The 16,438-nt window shown below is 40.6% G+C and overlaps 2 protein-coding genes and 1 pseudogene across 4 annotated transcripts in view; 1 reads left to right on the top strand and 2 right to left on the bottom strand.

Annotated features, from left to right (window-relative positions):
* Positions 1–2,544: 2,544 nt before the first annotated feature.
* Positions 2,545–3,483, bottom strand: LOC111540724 (olfactory receptor 52B4). The gene is given in 1 exon segment (XM_023209159.1): positions 2,545–3,483. A coding segment is annotated over 1 exon segment (939 nt).
* Positions 3,484–9,438: 5,955 nt separating this feature from the next.
* Positions 9,439–10,379, top strand: LOC111540830 (annotated as a pseudogene).
* A 3,103-nt stretch (positions 10,380–13,482) lies between these two features.
* The window catches only part of TRIM21 (tripartite motif containing 21), an 8,981-nt gene continuing 6,025 nt past the window's right edge, over positions 13,483–16,438 (bottom strand). For all 3 annotated transcript variants that reach the window (XM_023209596.1, XM_031933794.1, XM_031933793.1), the window contains 3 exons: positions 15,538–15,560; positions 14,729–14,829; positions 13,483–14,423 (listed from right to left, as the gene is read on the bottom strand). In XM_023209596.1, the coding sequence (XP_023065364.1) occupies positions 13,855–14,423; positions 14,729–14,829; positions 15,538–15,560 (693 nt within the window). In that variant the 3' untranslated portion in view covers positions 13,483–13,854. The remainder of the gene's footprint in view (positions 14,424–14,728; positions 14,830–15,537; positions 15,561–16,438) is intronic.

Genomic DNA, 16,438 nt, shown 5'->3' with positions numbered 1-16,438 from the left:
AAAAAAAAAAAAAAAAAAAAAAAAAAAAAAAAAAAAAAATCCAAAAGCATAGGCAACAAAAATGAAAATTGGCAGAATTATTTAAAACTAAAAAACTCCTGCATAGGCAAGAAATAACAGAGGAAAAAGACAATCTTTTGAGTGGGAGAAAATATTTGCAAACCTTCATCTGATAAGGGGTTAATAGCCAAAATATATAAATAATTCAAATGAACCAATAATAAGAAATAAACTTCTTAAAAAATGGGCAAAGTACCTAAATAGGCAATTCTCAAAGAAGACATACAAATGGCCAGTAGGTAAATGAAGAAAAAATAAAGGTCAACAAAACTAATCATCAGGGAAATGCAAATTAAAACCACAATGAGATATCACCTCATACAAATTAGAATGACTATCAACAAAAAGACAAAAGATAAAAAGTGTTGGAGAGGATGGGGAGAAGGGGAACCCTTGCAAATTGTTGGTGGGAATGTTAGATAGTATAAGTATGATGGAAAACAGTAAGGACATTCATCAAAAAATTAAAAATAGAACTATCTATGATCCATCTATCTCACTACTGTGTATATACCCAAATATATGAAATCAGTATGTTGAAGACATATTCATTCTCATGTTCGTTGCAGCACTATCCACAATATCCCAAATATGGACTCAAAATAAGTGTCTATCGATGGATGAATGGATACAGAAAATGTAGTATATACACACAATGGAATACTATTCAGCCTTATAAAAGAAAGAAATTCTGCCATTTGCAATAACAGGGATGAGTTTAGAGGACATAATGTTAAATGAAGTAAGCCAGGCACAGAAAGACAAATACCCCATTATCTCACTCACATGTTGAACACACAGAAGTAGAGTAGAATTGTGGCTTGGACCCTGGGGTGGGGTAAAGGGTTGAGGATGGAGAGATGTTGGTCACAGAACACAAAAGTTCAGTTAGATAAGAGAACTAAGTTCAAGAGATCTATTGTACAACATGGTGACTATAGTTAAAAGAGATGTATTTCATTCTTGAAAATTGCAAAGATAGCAGGTTTTAAATTTTCTTACCTCAACAAATGAGGTAATGTATATGTTAATTAGCTCAATTTACCCATTCCACAATGTGTACATATTTTAAAACATGTTGTACACGATAAATATAATTTTGTTTTTCAATAAAAAAGAAAATTAAAAAAATTTATAAAAGGGAAAAAATTAGGTTATAGACTACAACTATAGTATAGTCACTATTCTACACCTTTATCATATTATAATATTTTGCAAATAGATACAGGAATTGATACCGATGAAAATAAATACAAATACAGATTCAGATACAGATACAGATGTATAGATATATACATTTATAAACAAAGATGTATAGCTATATATAACAAATTTTAACAGTAAAATTGCTTGAGAGCTCTAAGATGGTAGTTTTATGAGCTCCATTTCAAGTATGTTTTTTCACAATTTCTAATGCTTCCTAGAAGGAACATAGACTTTTAATAAAATAAGTACTAAAAATATGAGCAATATGCTATTTTTCTCATAAAAAATTATCAACTATAATACACTGAGAAGGAATTGTGATTGGAGACAATGTCAGAGGAGATGACATGAGAATTAGATATGAAAGGAGGAATAAGAGTTTTCCACAAGTTGATGGAGGTTATTTCAAGAGAAGGTAGAGTACCTGAAGAGTATGGTATAACCTGAGAAAACTGACAAATTAATGGCCTGATGCATCTGAAGTTCAGGTTGCATAGAAGGTATTGGGAAGTGTGGTTGTAAAAACACTCAGAATTCATGTGAATAAACATCTTGAATGTCCTCCTGAGGAGGAGATCATTGAAGAACACAGCCTGACACTGAGAATGAAGGAGTTCCCTTTCTTCAGCATTTCCCCAGCACACACCACACCTTCAGAAACCACAGGTCATTCCTCAACACAAAAATGATCAGACTCAGGTTCCTCAAGAGTTGTTCTGCAAAATATGAATCACACAATTTATTTACAATCCTCTATTATAGACATTCATGTTCATAGGATATAAATTATAACATAATAGAAATAAATGGAAAACCTAGGAATCACTGATTCTAAGAATGTCACTTAGCTAGAATGAAGGACATAAAAGAATGGAGGTTTGTACATGATTTTACAGGAATACAACATGTCTCAGAGCTTCAGAAACTCAGTACAGGATAGATGAACAAATTCCAATGCCAGAGCACTGCTCCCACTTTATCTATTTCCAAAGATTATGATAGTGTTGTCCTATTAAGGATACATGACTTCTGAAAAATCAGTCTATTCTCTCCTAGGCTCTGTGCAGGAGGTAGTTTGTTCAGTCAAACATTACATTGCTCTTCTAGGTTCTTTAAAAAATGGAAGAGTAAGCCCTGCAACTTCCCAGTTGACCTTGCTCCAGACATGGTACTCACTGAGTTATTTCCTACTGTGTCAGCTGACCTCTCCCATCTACCACTTCCATACCCACTTAGCAGATAGCTAGAGATTCTGAAAACTCAGTTCTTAAACCAAAGTTATTTCTGTTTTATAAACAAAAAATGAGCCACCTGTTCCTGGATTTGCTTGGTTTTGATCCCATAAATAATGGGATTCAGCATAGGTGGAACCAGAAAGCAGACATTAGCCAATGGGATGTAGATACAATATGGAATGTGGTGTCCAAACCTCTAGGTAAGGACTGTGAAGATGCCAGACCCATAAAAGAGGATGATGATGCAAACATGGGAGCCACATGTGTTGAGAGCTTTGTGGCGAGCATCTGGAGAAGGCATATGGAAGACAGCATGGAGAATCAGCATATAGGAAATCAGTACAACATCTAAGACCACCGTTGACATTAGAATGGAAAACCCATACTAAATGTTTATTCTAATGTCATTACATGCATATTTGGCTAGGCCAATGTGTTCACAAAAGGTGTGTGGAATAATATTATTCTGGCAGAAAGTCAATCTTTTTAAAAGAAATATGATAGAGAAAATTGTACCATAACTTCTCAGGGAGACAGTCATACAAATTTTCTTAATCAGAGCATTTGTAAGAACGGTGGTGTACCTCAGTGGGTAGCATATGGCAATGTAGCGGTCAAAAGCCATCACTAGCAAGATCCCTGACTCAGAGATGAAGGTAGAATGGATGATGAAGAGCTGAGTAATGCAACGATCCAGGGAGATGTCCCCAGCATGGAACCAGAAGATAGCTAAGGCCTGAGGAATGGTGCACGTGGAGAGGACAATGTCTGCTCCAGCCAGCATGCAGAGGAAGAGGTACATGGGTTCATGGAGGCTGCGCTTTGTGAGGATAATGAAGATGAGCAGGCTGTTCCCAGGAAGGGCGGTGACATAAGAAATGAAGAATGGGATAGAAATCCACATGTGCTGGTCCTCTAGGCAGGGGATGCCCAGCAAGTGAAAGACTGTGTGGCTAGTGCCACTGTGGTTTGCAGTAGGCATAGCTGGGAACTTTCAGAACCTCACCTCCTACTCACGGAGGTAGAAGAAGATAAAACCTCCAACATTCTTTGCGATGTCACCAGGAGCTTTTGGCATATTCCATAATCTCCATCTTCTTTGAACATGTAAATAACAAACATGCAAATATGAAAGGTGGTGGCCTATACTCTAATGAATGACAGTCAGACAATATCTCCAAGTAATCAGAATAAGAGACATTATTGTATGCACTTTAATTATGAATGGAGGATTATGAATATACAGAGGAAATTATTATTTCTGTGTGGGAAGGCTGAATAAGGTGACACTTAAAATTGAGTAGTTTATCATAAAGTTAATAATGAAGAGAGAAAGGAAGTAGCATAAGAAAAGGTGAGTGTACAGATCAATGCACAGGATGTTTCTGAAATATTTTCAGGCCGGGGTGGCTGTTGCATAAGGAGTACTGAGGAGAACAAAGGAAGTGATGGTATAGGCAGGATTTTCCTGAATGTGAAGGGCCTTGATCACAACTTCACTCTTAGGCCCCATCCTTTACACAGGGGCAGTCATTAGTTTAGAAAGATGACCTGTTGATGTTTGTTGGAACATTGATTGATTGAAGACACTGAAGCCTAAAAGGCCAGTGCTGTTCCAGGAATGGAAAATACCTTATTGTATTACAGTCACAGGAGAATTTAGCTAATGTTTATTAAGCATCACTTTATGCCAGGGGCTATAGTATTCACAGTGCACTTCGTACGTTCTTAATGCAGATAGTAGACATCCACTCTTAGAACTGGCTAGTATCCCTATTTCACACTTAAGGAAAGTGAGTCTTAGACAATATGAATAACTTGCTACTTGTCACAAAGCAGCAATTGATAGAAATGAGATTTGAAACCTGTGACTTCACCACATACAGTTTGCTCACTTATGAAGAGGGTCAAGGCACCTCTTCATCTGAGACAAGGCACTCCTTGTGCTCACACCCCAGGGAACTAGGCTTAGAAGTGACTGAAATTAGGTAAAGAGTTATTTCTGGGGGATGAGGAAGGGTTGCAGTTCTTGATATTTGAGAAATTCTCCTGTTGGTAGAAATGAACACGTAACTTCATCATTTACTTCCTAGCATATTCTTCTTGACTCATTAGTGGATTCATTCACCAGGGATATTTTGAGCATTGACTATTTTTCCTGCATCATGCCATGTGCCTGAGTCCTAAATAGGTTTATGGTTTCAGAGAATGGTGGGCTTGTGAGTAAACAGGTTTACTGGTGTGCATAAGGAGTACTGAGGAGAACAAGGGAGGTGGAATGGCTTCAGAGAATGCCTTCTGAGAAGAGAGCCATATTGAATCCCATTTTCAATGGAATGAAGAAATGGAGACAAATAATAAAATACACTCTTCATGGGGTTTCTAAGGATATTAAATAAAGGAGTATCTTAAAATATTTAGTTGTTGGCTAAGATATATCTTATGATCAGTAATATTTTTCCCTCCATTCTAGTTCACACTCTTGGTGCATCCCCTTCTTTCTTTCCAGAGGATAATTGGCTCTTAGTTATTTTTCACACCTGCTAGGATGCCCTGGCTGCCTCCACAAAGCTCTTTCCAATGTGTGGCTTGGGGCAGGTGACTACAGTTCCCTGCCACTTGCAGGGCTCCTTTCATATTATGCCAAGAGTTGTTTGCAGCCTACATCAATATATTTTATGTTTTCTCATGGTGCCTACTAACTACAGGATTGCTCTTTTTTTCTGCCCTTTAGTAAATTCCATCTAGCCCACGTTCTCTCACCCTCGCTTCTCGATCCTTATCTTTCACTTCTGCCATAAGCAGAGACTTGTGCCTCTGGCATATATATATATATGCCACATATTTCAACAGTCTCTAAGAGTCCTTTTACCTCTGGCCTGTATGATATAACACCAGCCTGGTTCTTACCTTATTTCTGGAACCAGTACCATCCATAGATGTCTAATTCACTCACTGGCCTCAGACTGAGACTTCAGTACCAGAAACGAGATCTGTGATAAAATTCAGCCTGTTGGGGGCCAGGAGTTGGGCTGTTTATCTTCTTTCAGAAGAAACCTTGAGGGAAGCACTTCAGCCACACTCTCTAGGGAAAGAGCTATTGCCACCAGCCTTGCCCTCTTCCCAAGTAGCTGAGTCTCTAAAACCACTTCCCACCTCCCTCCGTTCCTCCTGCTCCTTTTCTCTTTTGCTTTTCTCAAGATGCTCTGATACAAAATCCTTTCCCAACCTAATCTAGCCTTACAACAGTCTGTTTAAACAAATGTTAAACCAATTTTTAATAGGCATATGAAGTCTGATGATTAATATGTGTTGATGTTTTATAAAGGTATGTTCCTCATAAAAAGTATAATGTTGAAGTTGTATTGATCTCCCTGACTTTCATAAGTTTTAACTTTCACAGTCGTGAATAATGATGCTTAACTCTGTTACCTAAGATATATAAGTGTACCTGCTTAATGGTTAGTAGAAAACATGTGAGTCATGATTATTTTGGACACATTTGTATTTCATTGTTTGTCTTGACTGTTTTTTTTTGTTTTGTTTTTACTTTTTCTTAATTTTCAGTTTGATTGTGATGTGCCAAGGCATAACTTTCTTTGTTTTTATCCTCCTTGATGTTTGCTTAGCTTTTTGAATATGTAAATATATGAGTTTTAACTAATTTGGAAAATTTTAGTAATTATTTCTTAATTTTTTTTATCCCATTCTGTCTCACATTTCACTTTGGGACCCAAAGCAAACTATTTTTAGAGCTTTTGACATTGTTTCACCAGTACCTGTGGCCTATTCATTTATTTTTCTGTTCTTTTTCCTACTTCTTCAGTTGGATAATTCTACTGATGCATCTCATATTTAATTATCAGGAGAGGGCTACTTGGTCTAAGGTAAATGCATTTGTAGATTTGTTAGGTATTAACGATATAACACCATAAGGGTTGTGCCAGTTTTTCATTACCGCCAGCAATTCATGAGCATGTCTTTTCCCTCCTGACCTTGCCAGCAGGGTATGTTGTCAAGCTTTTGAATATTTGTTAGTCTGATAGTGTGGTTGAAGTGTGGTTGAGCCTCCACAAAAATGGCCACTAACAATTCCTCCCTCTTCTGAACACATGTACCGTTCCTCCATCATGACATGTTTTTTATTATTCATCTCCTGGAATCTACGATGGCCTTATGACTTGCTTTGACTAATAGAATAAGGTCAAAGTTATGCATTTGAATTCTGGAGTATATACTTTCAGAGGCCTTGCAACTTCCATTCTGTCGTCTTGGAGGCCACCAGCCGTGTAAACAAATGGAAATGGCTGTGTTCCAATAAAACTTTATTTACAAAAGCAGGCAATGGGCAGGAATTGCCCCATAGGCTGAAGTTTGAAGATCCCTGGAATTAAGTCCCAACCCATATATTTTATGTCTCTCATTCAAGGTTAGGAGGTTCAAGATTGGAACTGGGGAAGCTCAGGGGTGTTGCCCTGTGAATTGTGCTTCTGTGACAGTCCCCTCTTCTGGCATAGGCTAGGGATTTTAAGACTGGAGGCAGGGGTAAGAGGGATTCAAAATGGGATGACTTAGGTAAGTCATAAATTATCTGTGTGGGAGTGAGTTTGGGTAATTAATGACTATGTGTGAATTTGTGAGGGTACAAATATGCAGGGAATGTTAAAAGTATGTGGGTGTGAAGTGTCAGAGTGAAGGGCTGTTTGTGTAAACTGTAAAAATGTCAGTATGTAAATCTTCATTAAAATTTGTGAGAGTGAATATGTGTAATGGCGACTGTAAGAATGAACATGTATGAAATATGCACCTGAATGGAAGAGTGTGTGAGTGTGTGTGTGTGTGTGTATGTGTGTGTGTATTTTCAGCTGGCAGAGATGGAATTTGACCCAGGTAGGTCTGACTTGAAAGCTCTTATTTTTCCTATGCTCACTGTCTTACATGTTTTAGAAGTTGTGGCGTGAATAGGAGAATTGGAACAGAGTGGGGTGGAAGCCCGGTTTAGGTAATCAATATAACAAAATGGAAGTTTTAAATACTGATGGAAGCTTTGCTAGTTACTAACAAGTTGTTTAACTTTGGATAAATTATCTGTCGGTTTCTTTGTGAATAAACCAGTGATAATTTCAATTTCATGGGTTTGATGTGAAGATTAGAAATAATAATTGTATATGATATGCAGTAGGTATTTGACGGTTGCTATTATAAAGCTAAGAAGTATTAGTAACAGAATTGAAGATTATGAGTGACAGGAAATGAAAAGTGACATTACATTGGGCAATCGTAATGTGACAGATCATTTTAGAGAAGGAAACTTTTGTGGCATGTTGGGGCTATCGGTACCATGGCCGTGGGTGAAGATCAAGAGGGAGGTGAGAGGATTACTGAAGAGAGAGCACGTCCTTCCTTTTATGATACTGAGGTGAAGGGGAGACAAGACATCCGAACGTGTTTACTCAGTAAGAACAAGGAACGAACAGAGAGGGAGAGGTTAAAATTACTGGAGAGTGACTGACTAATGGAAAAACGAAGGGTTGGGTTCCAGTGCACAGATGGAGGGCTTAGCTTACAGCAGGAGGAAGAGGGAAAGGACAACTTGAGTACAAATAAATTTGTAGATGGCAGAGTGAAGGCGGTGGAGTTTAAGGGAATTTATAACTGACAACTTTGTTTTTCTCCTTGTCAGGAAATCACCATCACCCGATGAATGGGATCTAGTGGAATAGGACAGACATGAAGTGATTAAAACCTGGTCTGGAAAGCCAAATTCCAGCTCTCTCATTTGCTAGCCCGACGACCTTGGGTAGGGATGCTACTTAGATTCTCAGAGCTCTGTGTGGTCCCCTATCAGCAAAACGGAGGACATGACAACAGTTATCTCAGGCTGTGGTGACTGTAATAATGCACATAAAGCCTGCAGCACAGCACCCCTCCTAAATGATCCTTGTCTCATTCTCCAGTCTCCTTCATTCCCCATCCATTTTACACAATACTGCAGGAGAGAAAGCTAACTAAAATGTAAACTTTACCATGACATTCTCTCACTACAGATCCTTCAGTGATTCTCATTACTTCAACATCAATCTAAAGCCCTTAGAGTAGGACTCAAATCTCCCGATGATTTGGCCCCTACCTCACTCCCCTGCGTTATTTTCTACAATTTTATTATTCCTCTCATGTCCTCTTTGCACTAACCCCTCATAATTATAATTTTCCTCCAAACTCTATGCCTTTTCAGATCTCTATGACTTCATTCAAGTTCTTCCCTCATCACATTTCCTTACTTGGCGAACTCTTACTTATTCTTCAAGGCAGCACTCTAGAAAGCCTTTTCCGAACCTGTAGGGAGTTCTTCCTCTTTCCACAGCTCTCTGTGCTTAGCTTTTCTCCTACAGTGTGCGTATTAGATGGGTAGACAAGTTGCCTGATTGTCTGACTGCCCCAAGTAGGTCTTCAAGAAACCGTGCCTGGCACATACTCAGTAAGTCTTGTTAAATTGATAGATAATTCAGTTGCCACTTTCCTTTTAAGATGCACATCACATTCTGGTGTTCAAAGTGGAAATTGAAATGCTTATTATTCACAGCTCCTAACCATTTATAACAACCTGAGACTGAGATCTATGGAATTCTAGAACCAAAAAGTCCTCTTTTACAAATAATGCTATCCATTCTCTCCCTAACTTTAGTTTTAAGGTGATGAAAGAGACACCCAGAAGAGGGCAATAATTTTATTGAGATCACATAGTTCATGAATAGAATGGCAAAGAATTTTAGCCCACATTCCCTGACTTCTTGAACAGGACCCTTTTCACTGCTCCATTCAGTGAAAAATAATCTGTTCCTTCTTTCCCTACTCCAACCTCATTCAGCTTCTTGGGAAGAGAGAAGAGGTGACTGCCAAATCCTACATACCAATGCACAGGTGACCTTCCCTGGGCATGGAAACCCACAACTCCACTGGTAGCAGCCACTCACTCTTCATTCTGCTGGGCATTCCTGGCTTAGAAGACCGGCACACATAGATGTCTCTCTCCTTCTTTATTTCCTACCTTGTTGCTTTCCTTGGGAACAGCCTCATCATCATCATCATCACTGAACGCACCCTCCATGAACCCATGTACCTTTTCCTCCGCGTGCTGGCTGTGGCTGACCTCATCCTTGGCTTGTGCCCAAGGCCCTAGCCATATCCTGGTTCTATGCTGGGGCAATATCCCTTGATGGCTGTGTTACCCAAATCTTCTTCATCCATGCTACCTTCATTGCAGAATCAGGAATTCTGTTGGTGATGGCACTTGACTGCTACGTGGCCATCTGTGACCCACTGCACTATACCACAGTGCTCAGTCGTGCAACAATCATAAAGATTGGCTTGGCTGTGGTCCTGAGAAGCTTCTGTGTGATAATTGCAGATGTGTTTCTGGCAAAGCGGCTGCCTTTCTGTCGTAACAATCTGCTGCCGCATACCTACTGTGAGCACATGGCTGTTGCCAAGTTTGCTTGTGCTGATATTCGTGTCAATGTTTGGTATGGCTTGTCTGTCCTTCTCTGTACTGTAGTGCTAGATGCCTTGCTCATCTTAGTGTCCTATAGGTTCATCCTCTATACAGTCTTCCACCTCCCCTCCTGAGGAGCTCAGCTAAAGGCTCTGGGCACGTGTGGCTCCCACCTCGGAGTCATTTCCATGTTCTACTTGCCTGGTATTTTTACTATAATTACCCAGTGGTTTGGGCACCATGTTCCTCTCCATACACACATTCTGCTGGCTAATGTCTGCATGTTGGCTCCTCCCATGCTGAACCCCATCATTTATGGGATCAAGACCAGACAGATTCAAGAGCGTGTGCTCAGTCTTTTGTCCTCACAGAGGAAATGGTGCTAGATTTGACTAATCTGATGGTATGTTTATCACTAAAGGGCTTCACATTTTTTTGTCTACTTTGTAGAGACTTATGAATTAAGATTCCACCGACTATGGATAAAGTGACTGACCATGACTTTGAAAATCTGATTATCATATGACCTTGAAAAGTGTAGTGTTTAGGGAAGAACATGAGCTTTGGATCAGGATTAGGTTTGAATCCTGGCTTCCTTGATAACAGTGTGTTTGACCTTGGGTAAGTTACTTATTCTCTCAGAGTCTCTTCCTGGCACATCCTTAGGGTGCCAGAAAAAGGACTATCAAAACCGAAGTAACCAAATTAAACCATAAGAAAACTTTACTTACTAGGGCATTACAGTTAAAACACTTAGATAGACTCTATCTTAATGTAATCATATACATATATTTGATATCATTTGAACTATATTTTATTTTAAATTAGATATGGGAGGGTGTCATAATCATTGCATTTATTGATTGTCTTGATTGTACCTTTATCATAGGCCTATGATAAAAATAAATAAAATAAAGTATGAACAGGACCTTGAATATACATGAGACAAAATAAGCAGTGGATACATTTTAAATTTTCTTCCTTTTCCACTTTACTGACTTTGTCTTTAAAATTGCAGTATAATATCTATTTTTCCTAATTCAAAAGGAAGTTGTAGAATCAAAAGAGATTAGAAAATTCAACTAGTTTGTTTGAATTTTAAAGGACAATATTAATGAGAATTAGAATTAGTGCTGATAGAGTCTTTCCTCATTTCTCAGAAGAACTTTTATGTGGCAAGCAAGGGTGTACCTGGATTACATGTTAGTGACTATTGGTGGGGGTAAAAGTTGAGATTCTTTGAAACCTCTACCACTTGATTTATTTTGGTGGAGACCAAGGGAAGTATATCATCTGTATAATGTATATCTTCAAGTACAAAGGCAATCTGATATTCCAAGGTATTCCGATTTTGAGAATTGAGATTTAGGTTGATGTCATTATGACAGTCTCCTCTCATTGGTATATCAATGAAAGGGAGCAAACCATCATTTAAACTGGTCAGCTCTAAGGCAGAAACACAGAGAAGCAGAAAAGCTGATTTTATAATCTACCCTTCTTTTTCTTCATATTTCTCCATGAACCTAGCAAATACAAGCCCACCATTCCCCAGTACATCCTCATTTGCATACACATTAATTCTCTTCCATATTCCTGCTCCAGTTTATTACCCAAGGAACTGGTCGACTTTGTCATTTATTTCGATTTAGCTCTGTAATGTTGTCATCTGAGGATTTAGGACCTGGGTCTTTTCTGTTCTTTTTATCTTTTCTTCATAGGATTCTTTTCTGTCCTATGTTAAAAGACAGACCATTACTCATCCTTATAAGCAACTCTTTGATCAATAAAGTCTTTTCAAAGTCACTGACTTCTTTGTACAGTATCTGAATTTTTCATGAAATATTTAGTAGATATGGTGCTGAAGGCAAACTGAGACTCTATTTTAGCTAAGGAATCAGAGTTCCTGGATTGCTAGGGCTCTCTCACAGTATACTGTGATTCAAGTTTAGAGCTTTATTGTTCCAACCTTAAAAACTTAAAGTATGCTGTCACCAGGTGATGCTGTTACCTCAGTCCTGGCTTTCATATCAATGAGGGTTCCACTGATTGAACCCTACTATAGACACATGCACACGTATGTTTATTGTGGCACTATTCACAATAGCAAAGACTTGGAACCAACCCAAATGTCCATCAATGATAGACTGGATAAAGAAAATGTGGCACATATACACCATGGAATACTATGCAGCCATAAAAAAGGATGTGTTCATGTCCTTTGCAGGGACATGGATGAAGCTGGAAACCATCATTCTCAGCAGACTATCACAAGGACAGAAAATCAAACACCTGCATGTTCTCACTCATAGGTGGGAATTGAATAATGAAAACACTTGGACACAAGGCAGGGAACATCACACACCAGGGCCTTTTAGGGTGCGGGGGCTGGGGGAGGGATAGCATTAGGAGACATACATAATGTGGATGACAGGTTGATGGTTGCAGCAAACTACCATGGCACGTGTATACCTGTGTAACAAACCTGCACGTTCTGCACATGTACCCTAGAACTTAAAGTATAATAGAATAAAAAAAATGAAGTTAGGCATAAAATAATGGGTACTGTAGTTACATAGGATTCAAAATATCAAAACAAATCGAATTGTATATGTGAGGATAGTGATTACCTTCGTGGGCTGTGACTTGAAGGGAACTCATCTGGATCTGCTGGGGTGCTGGGAATGTTCTGGTTCTGTATGGGTTCCATTACAGGATTCCATTCAACTTTTTACAAAAAGAATCATTGATGTGAATGCTATGTGCACTTTTCTGAATGCACATATATGTCAATAAAAAATGTAAAAAACTACACATTCCTGATCATTAAGAACAGGAGCTCCAACCCCCTGGCCGTGGACTGGTACAGGTCCATGGCCTGTTAGGAACCGGGCCACACAACAGGTGAGTAGCAGGTGAGCATTAGTCAGAAAACTTTGCCCAAGAAAGGTGCATTCCAGAGAGAAATAACATTAAAATTTGATATTCCAAGGGGCACAGGAGTTGGCCAGTTTTCTAGAAGAATACTGAAAGCATAGGGCAGCCCAGCCTTGACCTTGCAGGGACAGAGAGCTCCAGGAACTTTGATGTTGTCACTCATCACTTACTGAGAACATGGACAGAAGGTGCTTCAGGTCCATGAGGGTCAGAGATGCGGAGGTCCACAGAGCTACCCCAGCCCCAGGACAACTTTGTATTTCAAAAGCAGGTGTTCCATCATGGTAAGGAGGTAATATCCCCTCGGGCAGTGATCAGAGCCCAGATGGCCTTCTATCACCACAGCGGCTATGACAGGGAAGGCTATAATGGGGAAGTACAGAAGATTCTTGACCTGGGTCTTCAGTCCAAGATCAAATATTTCAAATGGAGAAGAGGGGACAGCCCAGGCAGGAAAAAAACATGCAATGTTAAAGACACGTCACTATTAATCATATTCAGAGTTCTCAAGTATTTCAGGATTAAGGAATGAGGACTGAATGAGATAGACTGAGGCACGGGTTTTTAAATTTTATTTTTTATTTTTAGGAAGTCTTTTTGCAAACCATAGAAGATATAACAGAGATCTCATCAAAGATGACACCCTAGAGATGGAGAGGAGAAAACAAAACTTAAGTCCCATAAAGAAAGCAGAAACACGTTTTTGGTTGATCAAGATGAGTTTGGGCCAAATATAAGCAGGGAATCACAAAGCCATCTGGGGCAGGAATGTTGATGATGAAGTGACTTCCCTGCTAAAGCTCGCTTGCTGGGATCCAGATGCCTCTGCAGAGATAAAGGTGGTTCAGAGTTCATGGGGAAAACAGGCAGGGTTTGTGGCTGAGAAGTGGTGCCAATGGGGAGAATGGCAGTGTCCAGAGAAAGCCATCAATAGTCAGTGGATCCTTGTGATCCAATATTCAGTGGACAGAGGGTTAGAGGGGCTGTGTTTCTTCCTCCGTCATTGAAACCAGGACTGAAGAAGGGTCGCAGAGGTCCTGTAAAGGCACATTCAGAGAAGGAGTAGATGAGGGAGCCATGGTCAGTGATGTTGTAGAAGGAGACCATGCCGGCCTCATAGTCCAGGAAAATCCCAATTTGGCATGGAGGCACCTGAAGGTGGAGGGGAGTCTGGGGGTAGGTGCCAGCCTCATATTTTTGTTTGTTCCACAACCAAATTGTCCAGAAGCCACTCTTGGAACTAAGTAAAAAGTGCCCCTTCCTGCGCACAGAGTCTCTGCAGACACCCAGGTCCCAGGCCTCCTTTCCTGTCACATCTACCTCCCAGTAATGTTTTCCAGAGTGGAAGTGCTGGGCACCCAGGACCATAGGATAACTATCAAATCTCTCTTCATTTCCAGGTATGCTCTGCTGGGTGTCTCCAAGCCTCACTTGTCTCCGATCTTCTGAAAGTATGAGCCATGGATTGGCTGTGTCTGGATCCAGAGTGATGTGGACTGCAGAGAGAGGACCATAGTCAGGTCTTGCATGGGGGGAGTCACTAACTCTGTGTCTGTGGTCGGGGGATTTTGTGTAAACTCCAGGGCGAGCATGAGGGTCAACCTCCCTGTGTGAGGAAACGACCATCAGCCAATTCTTGCCTTGGTCCTGACCTTTGAAGAAACCATCTTCCTTACCTCCATCTCTGCTCCCCCTGCTCTGACCTTCCAGCTCTCCTCCAAGTTGCCATCCAGGCTCCCTGACCCTGGGATCTACTCTGCACTCCCATTATCCCCCGCAAAACTCCTAGAGCTTGCCTCACCTGCACATGTCCTCAGCATCTTCTTCAGCCCTGGCACATGGCACACACTCCTGAGTTCTGGAGAGGCAATATCCAGGTCCTTCAGGTTCCAGGACTCACTCCTGGGGGAAACAGAGTTTGAGACTCCTGTCTCTTACTCCTATCCCAAACCCTAACACTATAACCTCCATTGTGGAGGACTCTGATAATTTAATTCAACTCAAATTTATAAACACTTCTGGTGTTCAAGTCTTCAGGGATGGGTGTGAGAGGCAAACAATGCAGGATTTAGTTTCTACCCAGGAGTTCCTGGTTATAGGGCTCTGCAGCATGTGGACAGTCTGTCTCTCCTCTCTAAGCCTGAGGTCACCTGGCAAATGCATTCAATTTCATTTTATAGGCAATCCATCTGAGACAGGCTGAATCACTTCTGCAAGGAACCTCAAGGAGTCTTGCCCACACTGTGGGTCTGACTCATGGCTCTTTTTGGGAGGTAACTTGTTAGATTTCACTGAGAAAAGGAGTCCCAGCCGGCCATGCTCGAGTAGTCTGAATTCTGGAAAGACCCAGAACTTCCCAGGATTTCCCTGTTTGGCAGGACTTTACTGTGTGAAGATGTTATGATCCAACTACTGTGGGCAATCACCAACTAAGATGTCCACTTATTAGCTTTCTGAGACCAGAAAATATTTTATAGAGAATGAAGTCTTTGAGAATAGGAAGCCAGATGGGGAAAACTTCAGTGCATGTATTTCTAATTCAATAACCTTTGTCATAGGCATATATGCGTTCTGCTGGCCCCTCTTCTAAAAAAGAAAACTCCTCCTTACCTTTCCAGGACAATTACCACCTCCTGAGGAGAAAAGAGACAGAGAGTAAGTTCTGGATTGCTGGATTGCCACTGAGACATCAGCCCTGTGGGTGATGTGATCCATCTGTGGTCCCTGGGGAACTGTTCCTCTCCTTCCTCTGGTCCTAAGCCCCAAAGATGATTCTGACCAGCTTGAAGCAGAAAGGATGTGTGGATGCTTGTGAGGTAACCAGAAGCCCAGCATGGATGTGACCTACAGCTAGGGAAGGATTATCAGTTTGAGGACTCTGACTCAAAGACCAGATTTTTTTCCCCCAGGGGAGAAAGAAAGGAGGGCAGAGAGGGCACATAGCCCAGCTTGGCTTAAGCCCAATCACAGGCAGAGAATGGCCAAGTTCAGGTGTCTAGAAACTGCTCTATTCCATTTGTGGACTGGCATTGCTTGGGAAGGAAAGGTTGGTTAGTTAAAGTTCCCTTGAGTACTTAACGTTGCCCCTTCCTGTATGTGAAACCAAATCACTGAAAATATTTTTGTTGTAGGGATTGGGAGCCATTACATGGAAGCTAGCAGGCTCCTAGACTCACTTAAAAGTATGTTAGAAAGCCTGGTTCATGGCCAGGCATGGTGGCTCACACCCGTAATCCCAGCACTTTGGGAGGCTGAGGTGGGCAGATTACCTGAGGTTGGGAGTTCAAGACCAGCCTGACCAACATGGAGAAACCCCATCTCTACTAGGGGTGCAAAATTAGCCAGGTGTGGTGATGCAAGGCTGAGGCAGTAGAATCGTTTGAACCCGGGAGGCGGAGGTTGCAGTGAGGCAAGATTGCGTCATTGCACTCCAGCCCGGGCAACAAGAGTGAAACTCTGTCTCAAAATAAATAAATAAATAAATAAATAAATAAATAAATAAATAAATAAA

The sequence above is a fragment of the Piliocolobus tephrosceles genome, chromosome 13, assembly GCF_002776525.5.
Source record: "Piliocolobus tephrosceles isolate RC106 chromosome 13, ASM277652v3, whole genome shotgun sequence".
Classification (NCBI taxonomy): Eukaryota; Metazoa; Chordata; class Mammalia; order Primates; family Cercopithecidae; genus Piliocolobus; species Piliocolobus tephrosceles.
The sequence above is the reverse complement of the archived record's forward strand: the minus strand, read 5'-3'. Positions and strand labels throughout refer to the sequence as shown.